The 21,804-nt window shown below is 38.2% G+C and overlaps 4 protein-coding genes across 5 annotated transcripts; 3 read left to right on the forward strand and 1 right to left on the reverse strand.

Moving 5' to 3' along the window:
* Positions 1 to 302: 302 nt before the first annotated feature.
* Positions 303 to 7,729, forward strand: LOC111788918. 2 transcript variants are annotated; one of them, XM_023669497.1, is made up of 6 exons: positions 303 to 602; positions 3,051 to 3,294; positions 3,403 to 4,163; positions 4,245 to 4,322; positions 5,949 to 6,704; positions 7,324 to 7,729. In XM_023669497.1, exons 2-6 carry the CDS (start codon positions 3,183 to 3,185, stop codon positions 7,390 to 7,392), a joined length of 1,776 nt encoding a protein of 591 aa, XP_023525265.1. In that variant the 5' UTR covers positions 303 to 602; positions 3,051 to 3,182; the 3' UTR covers positions 7,393 to 7,729. The 2 variants fall into 2 exon arrangements, with proteins under 2 accessions (XP_023525265.1, XP_023525264.1); XM_023669496.1 differs by lacking the exon at positions 303 to 602 and having other exon boundaries at positions 3,010 to 3,294.
* Positions 959 to 2,784, forward strand: LOC111787644. Its single transcript, XM_023667662.1, has 3 exons — positions 959 to 1,006; positions 1,958 to 2,713; positions 2,761 to 2,784. Exons 1-3 carry the CDS (start codon positions 959 to 961, stop codon positions 2,782 to 2,784), a joined length of 828 nt encoding a protein of 275 aa, XP_023523430.1.
* A 1,244-nt stretch (positions 7,730 to 8,973) lies between the features above and the next one.
* Positions 8,974 to 9,612, forward strand: LOC111788919 (probable calcium-binding protein CML29). The gene has a single exon (XM_023669498.1). The coding sequence runs from the start codon at positions 9,008 to 9,010 to the stop codon at positions 9,479 to 9,481; it is 474 nt and encodes a 157-aa protein (XP_023525266.1). The 5' UTR covers positions 8,974 to 9,007; the 3' UTR covers positions 9,482 to 9,612.
* Positions 9,613 to 16,841: 7,229 nt separating this feature from the next.
* LOC111788402 (phosphatidylinositol 4-phosphate 5-kinase 1-like) lies at positions 16,842 to 21,537 on the reverse strand. The gene is made up of 8 exons (XM_023668737.1): positions 19,976 to 21,537; positions 19,716 to 19,880; positions 19,459 to 19,624; positions 19,229 to 19,339; positions 18,949 to 19,142; positions 18,729 to 18,859; positions 18,533 to 18,626; positions 16,842 to 18,096 (listed from the first exon to the last, which is right to left on the reverse strand). The coding sequence occupies exons 1-8, from the start codon at positions 21,178 to 21,180 to the stop codon at positions 17,787 to 17,789; spliced, it is 2,376 nt and encodes a 791-aa protein (XP_023524505.1). The 5' UTR covers positions 21,181 to 21,537; the 3' UTR covers positions 16,842 to 17,786.
* Positions 21,538 to 21,804: the final 267 nt, after the last annotated feature.

The following is a 21,804-nucleotide window of genomic DNA, read 5'->3' on the forward strand; positions in this document are numbered from 1 at the left end:
CCTTTTTTTTTTTTTTTTTTTTTTGTGAAATTTTATTTAAAATTTAGGGTAAATAATAAGTTGAGGCTAAATTTAGGGTAATAGTAGTTATTGATATCTAATATATTTAATTTTTTTATAATAATTATAGATTTAATATGAAGAGATAAATTTTTAAATTTTAGCTAAGATTTGATTAATATATTAGGAGATAAAATCATAAATACTAATTTTTTTTTTTATCTAATTAAATTGAATTAATAATAATAATTTTTAATAGAAAACGGATATTATTTTCTCGTGTGAAGAGTGCCGTTCTTCGCATGTTACATTTTGAGTATCAATTTCTTCTATTCGCCTTTTCCAATTCCTTCTTTGTTCTCGTCGTCTCTCGCATGGCGGACCAATAATCATCAACTCAATTCCCATTCCATATCCGACGATAATTCAATCCCCATTTTGCCTAAGTTCTTCCCCGATTCCTTTATTTATCTGCTCTCTTCTCCTACTCTCCAACTTTCGCGTTCTTCCCAGACGCATTGCTTCGATACAGGGTTCCATTCACCACTTATACCCACTCCTTTGCTTTCCCCTTCCTTTCAATTTCAATCACTCGCCTCAAGGTTAGTATTCTTTCTTAATCCCTCCCCTCCGTATTGCTGGGATTTACTTCCGTCTATTTCGGCTATGAGATTGTTGTTTCTGATTATAGGGTGTGGATTCGAAGTTTATTTTATGTAGCATGCTCTAGGGTTTTTATTGTTTGCTCTTTTGTTGTTGTTTTCTCTGATTTTCTTACTCCTTTAAGGGTCTATTGATTGAATTTATTGCGGCGTTTCTAGTGTTGCGTCCGAATTCTGAGTGTTCTTCCTCTGTGAACGTAGATATAATCTCCATTCCTATTTCTACCGCCATTTTACGCTGTGATGAGGGGCTTCTGAGTTATTGACGCTGCCTTCCAATCCGTTGTTTGGGGAAGATGGGTGACGGAAAGCGAATTGCTCTTCTTCATTNTAATGCAAAGATTGTGAAATAATAATAGTAATAATGTTAGACGAGTTCTATAAGTGATGAAAATATGTATGTCTCCGAGTTCTGCACAAGAATTATAGATTCATAGCCAAAGCCAAGTGTACAAGATTGAGACTCTAAAAAAGATCTAACTCAAATGTAAGCTACTGAAAAGGATGTTTACAAATTGGACCAAGTATTATAAAGTTTTCGGAATTGGAGCTCCATTAGCAAGCAACAACAGAGACATTTTCTCAAAGATGTGAAGGTTTTATTAAGAATATTAGAACATTAATCTATTTCTCAAAAGCGTGAGTCTTCTATAAAACAGATCAATGTCATTTTTAGCCACAATCTCACTAAACAAACTCCCTTGTCTTCTGGCTTCCTGTTCCACTACAACTTTGGCCTGTACTGCAGCTAAGGGTCCCTAGGGCCCAGAGTATCCTACCGGACCCTACAAATGTACAGTTTCCATTACCCTTTTACATTCGATCTCACTCTCCTTCAAGTGCAAAAATATGTTGCAAGTCAGCTCTCATTGTGCACAACTAAGTCGTGTTGGTCCCATGTTGAATTTTTTAGCAATACTGATTGCATAGTCTGAATCTCTCTGTCTTCAATTCTGATTTGGGAATCCTTTCTTTCTAGGTCCTTTTTTAAGGGTTAAAAAGGGACAAGTTGTGTTATAAATGACATTCTTGGTTACAATGAAGCTTTCTTGATCATTTTATCAAAATAGATATGTTAATGATGAAAATAGTAGGATCTTAGAGGAAAAGGTATTTATTGGAAACTCATAGTGGTGAAATATTTCTTATTCCATAATCCATATTGGAAATCTTTTCTGGCGATATAACAATCTCTGCAACGTTGTACATGTTGAAGACAATTGTTCGAATAACTGAATGTGTTGACTACAAAACTTCAAAATTATCTCAGATTTGTTGCCTCATTTACTTCTCAGGTCCTTAATTCTTTTGAAAAATCTAAATCTAAAGGAGCATCCAGAACTACTGAACTGCATGTGCCTGCCAAGGGAGGTCATCAACAGCTCCCTGTTGTGCAGCATAATAGTCAATCTCTTCGAGGTGGACAAGTCAAGTCTGATTCTCCAAAGGCCTCTCATGGGAAATTCCTGGTTCTCAAACCAGTATGGGAAAATGGTGTGTTAAAAGACAGCTCAAATCCTATTAGTAATGTCAACAGTAGAGCTCCAAATTGCCAGCCTTCTGTTGCCTCTTCAGCAACACCGAAGACTTCAAGGAACAACCTGAATCCTCCATCCTCTTTGGAGAGGAAGGTGGCGGCTTTAGATCTGAAATCAGCATCCACTTTGGAAAAGAGACCCCCTTCTCAATCGCAAAGCAGGAATGATTTCTTTAATCTCATAAAGAAGAAAACTTCCGTAAATGGTTCCACTAGGCTCCAAGATTCAGGTATTTGCACATCCCCTGTCAAGGAAAAGTCAGGGATAGTTAACGAGGAAGCAGGTGGTTCTCCAGTGCAGCCTCCTACTGTTACAGATGAGTTGATTAGCAATGGCAATATCACCGAAGAGGATCAGAGGTTTTCCAAGACCGTGAATAAAAGCTTGAGTCCTAGCATAGCATTATGTACAGATGAGGAAGAGGCTGCATTTCTTCGTTCTCTTGGATGGGAAGAAAATTCAGGAGATGATGAAGCGCTTACAGAAGAGGAGATTAATGCTTTTTATGAGCAGGTAAATGGTGCTTGTTTCCTATCTTGTCATTTATATTTTTGCTTCAGCATTCCTTGGCTATCATTGTTTGATTTCAGTGTCAGTCTTCTTATCAAAAGAGAATTTGACGCCAGTATACAGGAATGAGTATGATCTTTTCTTTCCTGGGTTTCTGACTTTTTAATGCTTAATTGTGTCGAGAACGTGCTGGTCAATAATACGCATGGTCCCAGCTTAAACTTAAATCATGTCACTGTTGCAGCCATTATTATCATCTTTTTTAATTTGGGGATCTGGATAATAACCATAGGCTTTCCTAACTCTTTTATTTCATTGATGCCTCTATAAACAATTATAGCACTTTCACGATTTTCTGCGGGCATTAGGAAGGACTAGTACTTCTGCTGGCGTTGTCTTAATAACTATTTAAAGAATGTGGTTAAGGATGCAAGACGTGTTATGCTGTCATGGTTGATCATGTTTAATACTCATGATGGAAAGAAGTGAACCTACATTAGTTCCAGAGTGGCTGAGAAATTCTGGAAGTGTTTCCGGGAGTGGGAATTCAGCCCAACAATTTGCATCGCCTTCTCCTAACTCAGGTAGTTTGTAGTTTACAATATTTTGGACATCAACCTATTCCTTTTCAATAGTCTTATTTATTTTATTTCATTATATTCAGTAATTTGTTATTATTCACTGTTTACTAGATGTTTCTTCGCAAGCTCAATACTCGAGGAGTAGAACTTCAAAGAGCATTAGCGATATAGATAAACCGCACATTGATTTATTGGATTGGTCATCTTCGTCAAGCTCAAAGAGGAGCTCTAGTCATGTCTCTGGAAAGAATGCTTACAGTAGTTTTAATAGGAATCATCGTGATAGGGACCGTGAGAAGGAGAAAGAAACTTCAAATCTTGGGGACCCTTGGGGTCATGACTTTTCTGGCCCTCTGGCAAATACATATTCCAGTAGGGCTGATAAAGGAGCTTTGCAGCGTTCCCAATCGATGATATCTAGGAAGCAAGGTGATTTATTTCCTCAAAGAGTTGCTGCTGACTCAAAAAGTGGAGGCTATAATCGTAACCCGAACATTAATGGCTTTCATTCAGGAAGTACCATTAATGGTATCACTGATAAGGCTGTTTTTGACAAGGATTTTCCATCACTTGGATCGGAAGAAAGGCAAGGAGGACCAGATGTAGGAAGAGTATCATCTCCTGGCTTGACCACATCTGTTCAGAGCTTGACTATTGGAAATTCAACTTTCATTGGTTGGGAGGGATGGACGTCAGCTCTGGCTGAGGTGCCAACTATAGTCACAGGCAGTACAGCTGCTCCATCATCTGTTCAACCGATTGTTGCTGCTAATTCTGGGTTGGGGTCTCCAAATGCAACAACTCCACGAAAGATGGCTGAAGCTTTAACACAGGCACCAACAAGAGCTCGTGCTGCGCCTCAGTCAACTGAGGTAGTTGTTTTCCTCTTAAAATTTTGTAGAACACGTTTACCGCAGTTGATATAATTCCATTTTTTGTTTGTATTCTGCCAGTCACAGAGGCTCGAGGAATTGGCTATTAAGCAGTCCAGGCAATTAATCCCAGTAACGCCTTCAATGCCGAAAGTTTCTGTAAGTTTTTTCTTCAGCGACACTATTTTTATAGTTCAATATTCCCGAAATCTACTTGTTTTATGGTTCAGGCAACGGAAATCTTTATTTTTCCATATTCTTCTGTTAATCTTCTGCGTCTAATATTGGTGTCTTATCTGTTATTCATTTGTATTAGTAAAAAAAAAAAAAAGAAAAACTTTGGAGATGGAGAACTTTTAAACCCAGAAGCTTTCTTTAGGAATTATTTGCAGGTTATACTTCTTCTCATTGGTAATCTTAGGCCCACTCTGTTTTTGGAGACAAAATATGGGTAAAATATTAATAGCTAAAGACAATAGCTAAAACGTGATGGCATCATGACATGAATGGGATATTTTCTAAAGTTAAAATCTTGATATTTTGATGGCATTGCCCCAGAGGAGCCAAATTGTTCTTATCTGTTGACTATTGGATTTACATAATTGAGCTTTCATGATCATTGGAACATGTTTGTTGCGTGGGATGTTGTTCTTCTAGTTAATGTTTGAATTAGAAAATTCAAGTAATGAAGTGAAAATAAAACTAGTTCAGGCTCACTGTTAAACATATTCGTTTATGCTCATATTTTATTGCTGATATGGAAGATTTGTAATTGTGATTGTGACAATGTCTTAGGCAATATATTCCTTTGTGAAAAATAATAATGCAAAGATTGTGAAATAATAATAGTAATAATGTTAGACGAGTTCTATAAGTGATGAAAATATGTATGTCTCCGAGTTCTGCACAAGAATTATAGATTCATAGCCAAAGCCAAGTGTACAAGATTGAGACTCTAAAAAAGATCTAACTCAAATGTAAGCTACTGAAAAGGATGTTTACAAATTGGACCAAGTATTATAAAGTTTTCGGAATTGGAGCTCCATTAGCAAGCAACAACAGAGACATTTTCTCAAAGATGTGAAGGTTTTATTAAGAATATTAGAACATTAATCTATTTCTCAAAAGCGTGAGTCTTCTATAAAACAGATCAATGTCATTTTTAGCCACAATCTCACTAAACAAACTCCCTTGTCTTCTGGCTTCCTGTTCCACTACAACTTTGGCCTGTACTGCAGCTAAGGGTCCCTAGGGCCCAGAGTATCCTACCGGACCCTACAAATGTACAGTTTCCATTACCCTTTTACATTCGATCTCACTCTCCTTCAAGTGCAAAAATATGTTGCAAGTCAGCTCTCATTGTGCACAACTAAGTCGTGTTGGTCCCATGTTGAATTTTTTAGCAATACTGATTGCATAGTCTGAATCTCTCTGTCTTCAATTCTGATTTGGGAATCCTTTCTTTCTAGGTCCTTTTTTAAGGGTTAAAAAGGGACAAGTTGTGTTATAAATGACATTCTTGGTTACAATGAAGCTTTCTTGATCATTTTATCAAAATAGATATGTTAATGATGAAAATAGTAGGATCTTAGAGGAAAAGGTATTTATTGGAAACTCATAGTGGTGAAATATTTCTTATTCCATAATCCATATTGGAAATCTTTTCTGGCGATATAACAATCTCTGCAACGTTGTACATGTTGAAGACAATTGTTCGAATAACTGAATGTGTTGACTACAAAACTTCAAAATTATCTCAGATTTGTTGCCTCATTTACTTCTCAGGTCCTTAATTCTTTTGAAAAATCTAAATCTAAAGGAGCATCCAGAACTACTGAACTGCATGTGCCTGCCAAGGGAGGTCATCAACAGCTCCCTGTTGTGCAGCATAATAGTCAATCTCTTCGAGGTGGACAAGTCAAGTCTGATTCTCCAAAGGCCTCTCATGGGAAATTCCTGGTTCTCAAACCAGTATGGGAAAATGGTGTGTTAAAAGACAGCTCAAATCCTATTAGTAATGTCAACAGTAGAGCTCCAAATTGCCAGCCTTCTGTTGCCTCTTCAGCAACACCGAAGACTTCAAGGAACAACCTGAATCCTCCATCCTCTTTGGAGAGGAAGGTGGCGGCTTTAGATCTGAAATCAGCATCCACTTTGGAAAAGAGACCCCCTTCTCAATCGCAAAGCAGGAATGATTTCTTTAATCTCATAAAGAAGAAAACTTCCGTAAATGGTTCCACTAGGCTCCAAGATTCAGGTATTTGCACATCCCCTGTCAAGGAAAAGTCAGGGATAGTTAACGAGGAAGCAGGTGGTTCTCCAGTGCAGCCTCCTACTGTTACAGATGAGTTGATTAGCAATGGCAATATCACCGAAGAGGATCAGAGGTTTTCCAAGACCGTGAATAAAAGCTTGAGTCCTAGCATAGCATTATGTACAGATGAGGAAGAGGCTGCATTTCTTCGTTCTCTTGGATGGGAAGAAAATTCAGGAGATGATGAAGCGCTTACAGAAGAGGAGATTAATGCTTTTTATGAGCAGGTAAATGGTGCTTGTTTCCTATCTTGTCATTTATATTTTTGCTTCAGCATTCCTTGGCTATCATTGTTTGATTTCAGTGTCAGTCTTCTTATCAAAAGAGAATTTGACGCCAGTATACAGGAATGAGTATGATCTTTTCTTTCCTGGGTTTCTGTCTTTTTAATGCTTAATTGTGTCGATAACGTGCTGGTCAATAATACGCATGGTCCTAGCTTAAACTTAAATCATGTCACTGTTGCAGCCATTATTATTATCTTTTTTAATTTGGGGATCTGGATAATAACCATAGGCTTGACTACTTATCAACAGGACAAGTTATAAACTCTGATTTCCCTGAAGTCATGGATTCAATTCTTGTGCTCACTAACCTAAGAAAATAAGTGATATTGGTTTCCAACCTTAAATATTGTAAGGTGCTCATTAGCTAGCTAGATATCGGACAATACGATCAAAGGGGATATAAATACTGAAGGGTCTTACTATTTTGTTATTTGCTTATGAGGATATTTATGACTTCAGGCAAATTGCTAGAGTTGAGATTGTTTTAACTCGGTTGTTTTGTTTGTTGTATTTATACAACATTATCCGAGCACTTAAAACTACAATTGTTTTGTTGCAGTACATGAAAATGAAGCCGTCACTGAAGCCGATCAGATGCAAGTTACCAGAACCCTCCAATGCTGTCTGAATACTACAAATCTTTCATGTGGGATCCTTTTTGTCAGTTTAGAGTCATAAAAGGAAGAAAAAATTGAGAATGTTGGGCAGGAAGCAGAGAGTGAGTGTTGGTGTTGGTGTTGGTTTGGCGAAGTGCAATAAGTGATAGGTTACAAGTCGTCTCTGCTTTCTTACAACTGATTTTGTTTGGTTTTTTGAGTAGAACAATCGGAAAAAGGGTTGGATAGGCAATGTGCTCTTTGTTTGCAGTTGCAGCTGAAGATGGCACTGCAATTTGCATTCGGTATTTTCGCCCTTTTGTTACTCTTTAAATTGATCTTATAAGATGGCCTGCTTTGCTTTTCATAGGAAAAAAAAAATTGATTTTTATCTCTTCATTATTGTCTTTGTTTTCTTCATGTGGATAATTTACAATATTACCAATAGGAATTAGGCTTAGTTTTTTTTCTTTTTTCTTCTTGTGTTAGCCCATTTGTGTTTCTTATCTACTTTTTACCTATTTTAAATTCAAGGGATTTTTTTTTTTAACCCTAAGGAACATGGTTGACCATGCCCCATCCCTTGTCACAATCGCCCTTTTATTGGTAGTGGATTTGGCTATTGTATGGTATTCACTCTCAGCACTGAGTGAATCAAGCCAACTTAGTTGAATCGTGTCGCCTACGGTCGGATAACGTATGCTCATGTCTTTGGCCACGATTTGAGAATAAGATTTTAGAAAATAGGGAGAGATAGATTTTGAAAGAAGGTTGAGAGAGATTGAAAACCATGTTATATGATATACAAGCAAAAGACAACACAACGGTTTATAAATAGCATATAACTTTTTGAGAGAAGTTGACAATTGGTTGTATCCCCATTTGAGGCAATTCAGGTCAGGCAGGCTTAAACGTGATCACGAAATCTAGGTGGGAGTAGTCGCATTCCCCTGTAATATATTTTGAGACGATTCAGGTCTGGTAGGCCTAGACGCCTATACGTGATTTCACCAACTGGCCATACAAAATCTAGGTGGGAGAAGTTGACTCGTCACATCTCCTATGTCTACCAAGCCAAAACGTCATACACTTAGAAAAAGCAAGAAGGAAATTAGAAATCGATAAAGTGATAAAGGCAAGGGTTTCAGCATGTAACAGACATGCAGCCATAAAGAACACGCTTTACACAAGCATACACCTTGCAAGCCTAAGTGTAGAACACGCTTTAGACAAGCATACACCTTGCAAGCCAAAGTGTAGAACACGCTTTAGACAAGCATACACCTTGCAAGCCTAAGTGTAGAACACGCTTTAGACAAGCATACCCCTTGCAAGCTTAAGTGTAGGCAGTCTCACTAATCAAACGGTCACCAAACTATACACGTAGATATAATCATTAATTTCCCTTTAACGAAGCAAATTCACCGGAAGCTCCTATTCTCAGGCATCTGCTTCATCAGATACTCCGCGTTAGAATCATGTGCTAACTTTAATGAATAAATTGATGCGCACAGTTTGAGGTAGGCTGGAATCTCATTCCCCTAAAGTGGCTAAATAATTGATCCCAACCCCCTTTTCTCTTCACTTCACCTATATATAAATACACCCCTTCCCATGCCTTCCAATACACACATCTAAACACAAACCATGGCTCAACAACCATCTCTCTCCGCCGAGACTGACAGCCTAAGCCACATCTTCAACCTGATAGAAGCATTCCGAGCATTCGACACCGACAACGACAGTTTGATCTCAGCAGCGGAGGTCGGGGGGATCATGGGCTCGCTCGGGTACAACCTGAGCGAGCAGGACGTGAACATGATGATGGAGGAGGGCGACGTGGACCGAGATGGGCTGCTGAGCATGGGGGAGTTCTTGGAGATGAGTGCAAGGAGTGTGGAAGTTGGGGAGGTGGGGAGGTACTTGAAGGTTGCCTTTGAGGCTCTAAATGCAGATGGGGATGATCTTGTGAGTGGGGAAGAGCTTTATGAAGTGTTTGTGAATTTGGGATTGGATGTTTCATTGGAGGATTGCATGGCTATTGTGGCTTCTATGGATGGTGATGGAGATGGAGCTGTTTTTCTTGAGGATTTGAAACTTATTGTTAATTCTCTTGATTGATATACTCTTTATCTCTTGCTTTTATGTCTTACTTTCAAATTTTAGTTTAAGTTCTTATGTACTTTCTATCCCGTTGCAATATTTAACTTCCTTTCGTATCAATAAATTTCTGTCTGTGTAAATTATTGTTAGAGGATCATCTTTCGATTATGTTTATGGATATCACGCACTAAAAAATTGTCCATAGAGTTTGTTCATAAGCTTGACTTGACTTACCAAAAAAAGTTATTAACCCGAATAATTATTACATAGAAATTCCTGTAAATACGGATGAAATGTACGTTATTTTCACAACAACAAAGAGAATTGAAAAGATACGTAGTTCCTCTATTTGAAAGCTCTCTCACTTTAAATTATTTTCCCGCTTCAGTTATTTATTTCGACATATTTAGATCGTGGGCTATTTTCAACAAATAAAAATTGTTTCACGAACATCTAAGACTTTTTACTTTTTATTTGCTTTTATGTGATTAGATTATGAAATTCTATGTTTTTGGAGGGTTCTCTCATTCCTTTACCAAAGGAATTAGATTCAAACAAGTCATAATGACATATAATCTATAGTAATTGTTTGACTTCATAGCTTACTAATTAAGACATTATTATATAAAAAACAACTTTAATGACTAAGTATTAATAATATATATAAAACTTACTCATAAAAATAAAGAACAATTCCCACATCAACCTAAAAACAACACAAACATCCTCAGGATATGTAAGGATATGTAAATGTGTTCCCAATGTAGGTTTATAATCAAAAAAATAATATTTCCATTGGTACGACGCCTTTTGAAAAAGCTCAAAACAAAGCCACGAGAGCTTATGCTCACCATAGACAATTATCATATTATTGTGGAGAGTCGTGTTCATTTAACTAAACTTAGTTATGTCCGTAGAATCCTCGAATGTCAACGAGGGTGGGAAAGCCCGAAGCTAAGCCATGAGAGATTAGACACAAAGTGTGGAGGGTCGTGTTCATCTAACATTACCCACCACCACTTCCATTAGGTAGAAAAAGCCACAAACAACATTCACAACATTCTTTAAAGACTCAAACCCTAAAAAGAAACCAAACATGGATTACTTGCTCATTAGCAACAAGCAAAATCCACTCGTTTTAGCCACCTTTCTTAATCGGGCTAGGCGGCGGCTGCCCAATCCGCTTACCGACCGCCGTGACTCGATACCTCCGGCAACCATCACTCGGCGGCTCCAACACAACCGGAAGATAGTTATTAGCATGGCACCAAAACACCTTATTCCTAAAAGCCTCCATGAGAGCCTCCAAACCCTAAACCCACAAAACACCATTCTTTACATCAACATATATAAACAAACAACCAACCAACCAAAAACGATGCCTGAAATTGACCTGAATTTTAGCACGTTTAATTTCACACACTTTTCTGTTCACCGAAACCTCCCATTGACGGCGGTGATACGCTTTACAAAACTCCGAAGCTCCTTTAGAACTCGTGAAATTCACAAATGCATACCCCAAATTTGAAACCTTTCCATCGAACCAAAATTTCCTGAAAATTTTGAAATTTTAGTAATTCATTCAAAATCTCATAATGGGTTGTTCCAAAAATTTGAAATTGTAGTGTTTCATGCAAAATCACATAATGGGTTGTTCCAAAAAGTTGAAATTTAAGTGTTTCATGCAAAATCCCATAATGGGTTGCTCCAAAAATTTGAAATTATAGTGTTTCATGCAAAATCACATAATGGGTTGTTCCAAAAATTTGAAATTAAAGTGTTTCAGGCAAAATCCCATAATGGGTTGTTCTAAAAATTTGAACTTTTTTTTTGAAATTGAGCTGACCCGAAATCCATTGGCAAGTAAACGAAGTCGTACTCCGACCGGAAGCTGTTTTGATTAGAATATGAATTCTTGCACTTGCAATGTTCGTCCAAAATTTGCAAGAGATTATGTCGCCTGTTCATAAAAAAAGGGTCAAATTCATAAAGTTCCGTAATAAAATAATGAGAAATTTCACCTCAATTGATTGGGGATGTTCTTGATCATGACGGTGGTGGTTTCCAAGGGCATGAAATCGAGGGCAGATGGAACCCATTTCTTAATCTTGGATTTTTTGTGGTGGGATTTGCCGTCGCCGTTGCCGACGGGATTTTCCGAGTGAGAGAGAGAGACGCCGCCGCCACCGCCGGGAAAAGGAAGTGGCGGAAGGAGGTGGTAGAAAGCGAAGATGGGATGATGGGATTGGTATGGGTGGATGTAGGATTGATATCCATGGAGGGGTGGGAGGCATAGAAGGGCGTGGCGGAGGTGAGGCGGCGGGGGAAGAGATGGCGCGGTGGAAGGGAAAGGGTCGGCGTTGGGGTTCAGAGAACTGAGACGGCGGAGAGCCATAATGGAAGAAGAAGAAGAAGAAGACGAAGAGGTGGCGTTTGGTTTGGTTTGGTTTGATGATGGGATTTGGTTTAAAATGATGAAATTAGTACTAAAAGGGAAGCATTTCTGAGTTTCATTAAATGCTGCCGTTTCCACGTTTGGGTTTGGCGGCGAGGCTTTGCGTCATGCTCGCCGCCGTCTTACATTCACTTGATGACACACAAAATAGCAAGCTTGTTGAAGGGCCGGGTAGAGTCCCGAGCCTTAACCTTGAAAGTCGGGATTCCAAAAAGAGGGTTAAATCCGTCCATATGAAATATGAATCTTCGTCAAGTTTGGTGTCAATCGGGCATTGGACAGACGCTGCACGATACCGTATGACCGTTCACCAAAATCATATCTATGCCTAGAAAATTGAAAATGTACTATATGTCAACTCTCCACCACTTCTGGGCCCTATGGCCTAAACGATACTTATATAATCGTTCACTAAAATTATGTCTATGCTTAGAAGATTGAAAGTGTACTATAGGGGTACCATGGTGTCAGCTCTCCACCACCCCTAGGCTCTGTAGCCCAAGTGAGCTACTCTGTGGCACATACGTGTGTCACAGTGTGGGCGACGTGTCGAGATGAGTGTCTCGGACGAATTCCTTTAAAATGCTAGCACGCGTTGGTGTCAGTCTCATAATTTTTAAATTATAATAGTATCAGCATTTAAAAGTTGATCGAGTTAACCTCACAAAATAAATATAAACCTATCCAATTTAAATCTATTCTAAGTGTAGATTAGATGAGATAATTGGAGTAATAAAGGGTGTAGAAATGATTAGCAAATTCAAAGCAAAGTAAGTAATGATTACAAATTCTGGAAAAAAATCTGGGAAATTGAGGCCTAATTTAATGAATTTAAATACCTGTCTTTTCAACTTCCACTATATATATATATATATATATATTTGCCAAATAATTACTGGGCCCAAGCCTTCTTGGGCCTCCTTCAACGCCCAAGCCTTCTTGGGCCTCCTTCAACGCCCAAGCCTTCTTGGGCCTCCTACAACAACTAATCCTAGCCCAGCCCAATACTTCAAGTTTGTTGGGCCTACACTTCCATAATCACAATTTCTTTTTCTTTTTTCTTCTTCCTACTCATTTTCACAAACAATATAATATTCATACCCACTTTGTTCAAGAATGGAAAGAAACACTTCTTATAAAAGCGTGAAATCGAGCATTTTAAAATCATGAAGTTGACGGCGATACATAACAGGCCAAAACAGACAATAACGACGAGCGGTGGGCTTAAACGGTCACAAATGGTATAAGTGTCAAACACTGGATGGTGTATAGGACGTTGGTCCCTCAAATGAGGTGGATTGTGAGATCCCACATTATAAGGGTGTGGAAACCCTCCCTAGTATGGTAACATACGTAACGAGCCAAAGCGGACAATATCTGCTAGCGATGAATTTGGGTTGTTACAAATGGTATTAGAGCCAGACACCGAACAGTTAGTCAGCAAGAACATTGGGCCCCTAACGATACATAACGAGGCAAGAGACAATAATAATAACAAACCAAACCAAACCATTATTCAACTTTGAGGCCAAGATTTTGTGGGTAAATGTGTTTAGGTATAGTAATTGTTGGTGAAATCAGACAAAATCATTAACCCTATGTTTGTTTGTCTGTTTTGTCCAACGTAGCTGTTTGTTTGTTTGTTGGTTGGTTGGTTCTAGTTTGTAATGGTTTTTGGGTTTGTGTTCCCTTTAATGCAACCCCTTATGATAGGAGCAAAACAACGAAAACATGTTCGGGTCGATAATTGGACTATGTTAATGAGGGTGGTTGTTGATTGTCCGATCAACGTTGAATTTGTATTATACCATGTTACAACCACTCTCCGAGAATTGGAGATGGCTCGAGTGTGTAATAACTTGATGGTTTTCGTTATCACATTCATAAATTTAATAGTTTATTCCTAAGTTGACTTTTCACTTCCACAACCTATTCTAAACCGTTCAACTTCTTAAAAAAGTTCAACAATATTCTTATGGTTGTCACTATGTTTAAAATTCTTACTATCAATAAGTGGACGAAAACTATTTATTGACACCTCAGATTATATCCAAACTTTTTAATTTTACTTTTGATTTTATTTTTTAGAAAAAATACACACACATATATATATATCAGACAAATATTTACATGCTTAATATAGGTATCATATTTCTTTTATTGTTATACGTACATTTATTGTTATTTATTTGATTATAAATAGATAACTTTCACCGTCATTATGAGCGTGGGCGTTGAATTGAATTGGTGCACGTAAAAGGACAATGGCATGCATTCATTTGCTGCCAATTTCTGCTAATTCTGTTTCTTTCGTACCCATAATTCCCCTTTTCATTTACTCCTAAACCCACATTTTCTTTTTTGTTTTTATTTTCTTATAAATGGAAATTTAAGGTACAAATAAAATTTAAAAATATATTTAAAATGAAGTTATTAATTTGAGTAATTAAAAAAAAAAATTTTAAAAAATGTAGATAATAATGATGGAAGAAAAAAAAGGAAAGCGTGTGGGAGAAAGATGAGGGATGAAGAACCATTGAGTATGAGGTGCTACTCAAGAACACCATCATCACCCTTGATTCCCTTTGGTCCCTTCTATGCTTCCCAATTCCCCGCCCGTTACTCTCGTTTCGTTCACTTTTCTGTCGGTTTAATTCAACCGAATGATCATGGGTTTATAAGCAAAGAATACATGTTCATTGGTATGAGACCGTTTGGAGAAGCCCAGAGCAAAGCTATGAAAGCTTAGGCTCAAAGTGAACAATATCATACCATTGTGAAGAGTCGTGATTCCTAACATGGTATCAGAGCTATGTCCTTAATTTAGTCATATCATAGAATCCTCAAATGTCGAACAAAGAAGTTGTGAGCCTCGAAGCTTTAGTCAAAAGTGATTCAAGTGTCGAACAAAGGATGTACTATGTTCGAGAATTCCAAAGAAGGATTCGAACCTCGATAACATTGGGAGGGAGTCCCACGTTGGCTGGAAATGATCACGAGTTTATAAGTAAAAAATACATGTCCACTAGTACGAGGCATTTTGGGGAAACCCAAAAGAAAGCCATTATGAAGACTCGTGATTCCTAAGCATCTTAAACGTAAAAGACGGCATGTTTTATAGCATTGAGGTTAGTTGCCCATAGCCAAGCCCATTGGCCCATGCATGCTATTCAGCTTCAAAAGCCATGGACCCTAAGTTTATGTTGTTATTCCATTACTCGATCCCACGTGGATTAAAGAGGAGAACAAAACCAAACATTTTTTACCAAGGTGTAAAAGCCTCTGTCTAGCAAAACATTTAAAAAAAATTGAGACAAAAGTTCAAAAAATACAATATTTGCCGAATGATGATTTTAATTATTGAAGTATAAATCTATTAGAATGTTAAACATGACAGTGATTATAACAACATTTCAACATTCCAATATCCCGTGAAGTCAAGATTCAATATCAAATTTAAAATATGATTCCAATATCCCGTGAAGTCGAGATTCAGGTTAAAGATCGATAGCCCATTCCTCCTAAACTAACCCAAATACATTAATACATTTAATATTCCAATATTATATTAATTTAAAACTTTATTAAAATACAATTCTTCAAATGTTAGGCATACAGACTTTTGAGGCACAATCCTTGACTTTGGTCTGCAACCATTTCCAATGACCAAATGGATCATATATATATATATATATATATATATATATTTATTTATTTATTTTATATTTATATAATTTTTTAAGGCTCTTAACTCAATGCCCCACTAATTTAATTTCCACTTTTAACCTTTTTTTTTTCTTGGTCAAAATGGTGGGACTCTCTCTCTCTATTAAATATATATTAAACTAATTAACTATTTATTTATTTTATAACAACTCTCCTTTTACAATATTTAATATTTATTATTTTTATGATTAATTGTTGCCTAGATCTTCATTAAGATGTTACTTTAAAAAATATTATTATTTCTCTACCTTCACAATTTCAAATTATTAATTAAGATAATAATTAGAAAATTAGATTTGAATTAGAGCAAATATGATATTAAAAAATATTTATTTTTATAATTGGATGACAAAATATACCGAAAGAACTCGTGTTGGTATGTAGAAACTGTTTGAGCTGGGTTTCAACGTGGCAATGATAATGAATTTGAAATTTTTATTTATTTTTATTCTTTTAAAGGATGAAAATGAAATTGTCAGAAAAGAAATTGGAAGGGGAAGAGATTTTTCTATTTATTATTTTTTTTATTAATTTTTGGCAATGGAATATATTAATAAGACAAATACCAATAAAATAAAATAAAATAATTTAGCAATTATAGAGGAAGGTGGAAATAAAAATAAAAATAAAAATAAATGTGTGAAGGAAATTAAAGGAAGTCTAAAAAATTATTAATTTTGAAAATAATGTAATGGCCCTCATTAAATAATTGAAACGGTTGTATTAATTCAAGGAACTTTTAGATTAAATGCCACGTGGTCCCACAAGCAGGCTTACATGAGAACGGCCGCATTGTAAAACAGCCCTTCTTAGGGCAAAAAAAGAGAACAAGGTCAAAAAGAGAAGCCAAATTGGTAGTGTACAGGCTTAGTGGGTCCCACTCCGACTCAATGGTGGGGTCCTTGTCTCTTCTTCTTCTTCCCTCTCTTTATGGATTATTACTTTTTTGACCTCTGCAGTGAAAAACAAAAAACAAAAAACAAAAAACCCTAGCTCCTTCCCCTCCGTTAGTGAAATGACTCAATTGCCCTTCCAATCTCTCTGGAATCCATCACGTGCAAAGCACCCTCCATTAATATATATAATTTAAATAATGTTTAAATCCCATAATGTTGTATTTAATTTAGGAAAAAAGGAATAATAATCTTTCTTGATCAGAGAGAGAGGTAGCAGATATAATCTCAAGGGATTCAGCTGTTTACCATATAAAAATCCCACCTTTAATCACATCTAAATACCATGAAAACAATCGTTAAAAATCCCATCAAGGAAATGAAAAGAACAAAAAAAATAATAAAGAATTTAATTAAAAATTTACAGTCATCAAACGATACAAGAACAAGAAAGAAATGGCATTGCCATGGCAGCCAAGCAGGCAGGCAGCAGGGAGGCAGGAAGGCAGGCAGGCAACCACAGGCAGCGAGGAGGGCATCTTTTTTCTTTCTCTGCTTTCTATGGTGTTATTTGGGTGGCCACACACAGCCTGAAAAAGGCAAGGCCACATGGAATGCCCACTTCATTCAACAGGAAAAAGAGCGGTTTGAAAGGGAAGGGAAGGGTAGGGTGGGGGCTGAGTCCATTGACTGAGCGTTTTGTGTTTGAAAGAGATGGGGAAGCTATTAAGAGAGTATTCTGGTTCAACAGAAGAGACAAAAGACTAAAGAAAAAGAGCTCCAAATTCTCTCATATGGGTCCTCTTCTTCCTTCTTTTCTCTGTTTTTCTCTCATTTCTAACACAAATTTGGTTAATCCCCATCCAACTCTCTCTCTGTACACTATCTTTCTTTTATTCCTCTTTCTTTCTCCACTTCTACTAACTACTACTACTACTATCACCCCCATGTCTCTTCTCACACCAAAAAATTTTCAACACAGCACCAAACACACTGTACAAATGTCTCAACTAGCTCCCTCCTTCTCGACACGGTCTTTCGACGACGGTGTGGAAGTTTAGGACGACGCCAACCATCTATGCAGCTTCCTTTTTCTCCCTAGTGTTATTGAGCTGTTGCTAGGAGGGGGGTCATCTTAAGTTCATTACTTTACATCTCAATCCAACCAACCAGCCAGCCAGCCAGACAGACAGACAGACAGACAGCCACAGCATTAATCTTTGTATTGAACTAACGACTATCAATGCATTTACCTGTCTTCAATAAATATCCTCCCAATAAAATCTCTGAATCGTTTGGAATAGAGTTTGGGATCGACAGCTGAGATTGAACTGGGGTCAACTTGTAAGGACTTGTATGCGTGTTCTAGTTTCTTGCTTATGTCGTAATCTTGTAAGATATCAATGATCCCAAAGTAGAGGACTACTTCATAGATCTCACCACTGCGAGATGGAGCTAAATGATTCATTCCTCCTGGGGTGTACTGATCGAAGTCGCTTCGCCTTGTTAAACGCTCCGCTCTTGCTGGCATATTGGCTCCTATTCTGATCAATGACTTTCTGTAAACACAAAATGAAAAACTATATCAGAGAACCATTAGATTGGAGAATCATTGAGCAGTGTTCATAATTGTTGAGTGATTGATAAGAAGAATCAAGAAATAACTCGTAGTTAGGACCATAACCTGTACATGTCCTACACTATATAAAACCTGTTACCTACTGAATAGCCCCACGAAGTGGTACAGACAACCCATCCATTTGATTCAAGAAACCCAATACAATTCATTGCAGAAATAATTGAATACATATAGTCCCAAATTTATGGTCAACTTTAACTATCACGTGCACATTAATTCACCAAGCCAGAAGTTTCAAAAGTTGACATAAATTCAGCCACTTGAGAAAATAAATTTATCGACATTCACTCTAGGATGAATTCACATTTCATGATAGCAACAGAACTTAAAAAGAAAAGAAAAGAAAAGAAACGCACCGTCCAGACAAGACTCGATCCATGTCTTGTAACTCTGCTTCTAGGAAACGGCAGCCACGCATAAACTTCTCATTCCGGTATGAATCTTTGTTGCCTGCAAAGAGCAGAGGTATTGTAACTCAGCATTCTAATGTCTGTATGTTTTTAATGGGTGCCGCCCCCCAAGGCTGATGATGAAAGGACAAGCATCCCGTACCAGTTCGCAGAAGAAATGGAGATAACCCCATTTTGTTATATGTGTTGTCATCCCTAAAGTGAAGACCAACCAAAAGACTGTAATCCATGATTCCTTCAGATTCCAAGAACTTGCAATCTCGATCTATTTGCCTGAACAGAAGTTTGATGATAATAAGGTTTCGAAAAACAAAAGGGTGAAGCAGAGTGAAAGAGTTTATAACTCCATTTACAGCACTTACTTCATGAAGTCATTAAACCAGTTACGTTGAAGACGAAACACGAAGTTGAGATCAAGATCCTTTAAAGTTGTCGTTTCGTCAATCTCCCCCTCAGGAGTACCTGTTGTCCGGCCATGGGAGGATCCTTTCAAGTCGAATCGCCTATGGATTCGGTATTCAGAGCAGAATAAGTTGCCCATCACAATGATCCGAGTCTAGTTTCCACAATAACAAATTACTTCTATTAGATACGATCGAAAAACATGTAAGAAATCTAAATTTCAATGTCAACGATGTGCACCTTTTGCCCACCAATTGGCTTGATACAATGTACACCAAAAAATTTAGTCACAAGGGAATCTTCATAGCGGGAGACATGCTGATAATAGCTTGCAAGCATCCTAATAAGAACCTGAGAATTGACTACAAAACTTCAAACCAGAACAACTTGGAGTAGTCTACAATCCAAGTAATCTTCTAAGAGGATTACGCAAGTGCACTATATCATCGACTAAAAGGGAAGCAACTAACCTTGACTTCAGATTTCTTCACTGTTTTTATCATGAATCTATCATCCTGGGTGAGGTAAAAGAAACTTCCACTCTTGCCTGGCGAAGAAAACTCCCTGAGGGCATCATTCCCGCATATTGCTAGCATGTAATCAGCAGGATCAACTTGGAATAGCTCCCTCAAGCATCTGTAAACACATTGATCAATGCAGAAAATCAGAACTCAAACGCATGAATCTTTCCCCAAAATGGGATAAGAGGAACAGAAGTAATCGGTACCTAAACACCACGGGACAGTAGTCCTTCCAGCGAAACTCGACCGATGTGTGCGGCGGCGTAGTCTTCGACCCTTCAGTTGGGAACCGCGTCCAGAATTTCTCCCTTGGATCAAAATCACTGGGCTTAAGCTCTCGCACTACTGAAGAATGCTTTCCAACGGAATGTCTAAATAGCATCACAACAGCGTGAAATCAGAGTCAGAAAATTGAGAGAATTTTGTTGATTAAGCTCAACTGAAACGACCCATCTTATGAACTTACCTGATACCCAACTGGAGATTAAGCATCAGTTCATAATTCTTGTGTCCTTTGGAAATCGTCTGGCCTGGTTTCTTGGCCTCGCCGGTGAAGCAGCAGGGGTTCCTCCTAAACTGCTTAAAAAGATCTTGATCTAAATCTAACCCATTCATATACAACATCGACGCCTCTACATTATCAATTATATCACAGGTGATATCTCCAGCTTCACCATCGGATTCCCATATGCAAATCCTTGGGAAATTCCTCTCTGTCACACTCCCTCTCGCAATATCCACCGATGATCTCTTCCGTAATGTGATGGTTAAGTTCTCATTCTCAAGCAGTCCATTGCTCTTGAAGCCAAGATTGCTTCCATTTCTTGAATAGAAAGTCCCATTCAGATGATGGATTTTCATGTTCTTATTCCAGCTGCTATCAGCACAAGTGAACGTACCGTTCCCTTTAGAAACTCCGTTTTCCCATTGTCCATCGTACCGGTTCCCATTCGCCCAGATTAAGACTCCCCGACCAGAAATCACGCCGTTCTTCCACTCGCCGACGTACTCGTTCCCGTGCTTCCAAACGTACCGACCATGGCCGTCTTGGAGATTCCTCTTCCAAGTCCCTTCGTAGAAATCGCCATTAGCATACCGTTTCTGGCCGAGTCCATGTTTCCGATCTGAACTCCATGATCCGCGATACGAATCGCCATCAGATCCAATAAAAGTACCAACGCCCTCCATTCGACCAGACTTGAATTCGCCTTCGTAGGTAGCTCCAGAAGGCCAAGAGAATTTCCCCTTCCCCGAGGCCTTACCTCGCCTCCACTCACCCTCATACATACACCCGTCGGTCCACAAATACTTCCCTAATCCGTGTGGCACACCGCCCGAGAAACTTCCCGTGTAAAGATCCCCGTTCGGCAGAGGCTTCTCTACCGCGGTCGCCGCCGCAGTCGTCGAAACAGCAACCGGAGCTCCAGCAGTCTCAGAACCAGCAGTCGTCAGAGTAGATTGCGTAGTTATAATCGTCGTCGGAGTCACCCTCCTATTCCCAGCTTGTGACCGATTCCGACCGACGATTACCACAGGCGGAGCAACAACCACCTGAGGAAGCCGAGTCAACTTCCCAGCATCATTATCATCCTTATCCTCCTCCGATTTCTTCTTCTTGTTAATGCCGGAGATAACATCATTAGTCTCATCACATAACAGTCCCTCACGCATTTTTCCCCCCTCCTTCACTCACTCTCCTCCAGCGTTCAGCACTGCATTCCCTCGCCTACGCCGTGTTTCAGACGCAGGAAAAGCATCTCCGGCGTATATCTCTCTCTCAGACTACAGTTTTTCCCCTTTTTTGCGCTCCTTAATCCCTTTTGTTCCTCTCAAGAAAATCTCCTCACTGTTCCTCTCTCAGTTCTTAGAACCCCACAAATTTCAGGAATCCAACGCTCTCACACAAGCTTCATCACCATAGCCGGAACAGAAAGCAGAGAGAAACTGTAGCAAGAACAAAAGCAGAGAGAAACAGAGACGAGAGAGAGAGAGAGAGATTTAATTAGACGGCTTTGCCTAGGGAACATTGTTAACTATCCAATCCCTAGTTACCAACTCGGCTAATTTAATTCCTTTTTTTCTTTTTCTTTTTTTTACAATATAAAATTAATAAAATTTTAATAAATAAATCAGTAATTTAAATTATTTTGTAAATATATTTCCCATATTTTTATTCCCTTCTTCCTAAGCTCTCATGGTGACGTGACGGAATCACCTAGGATCAGCTACAGCGCGGGCCATCATAATTTTTTGTCAAATGACCAATTCACCCTCACTTTACTACACATTTACCAA

Source organism: Cucurbita pepo, chromosome LG02, assembly GCF_002806865.2.
Source record: "Cucurbita pepo subsp. pepo cultivar mu-cu-16 chromosome LG02, ASM280686v2, whole genome shotgun sequence".
NCBI classification, from domain to species: Eukaryota; Viridiplantae; Streptophyta; class Magnoliopsida; order Cucurbitales; family Cucurbitaceae; genus Cucurbita; species Cucurbita pepo.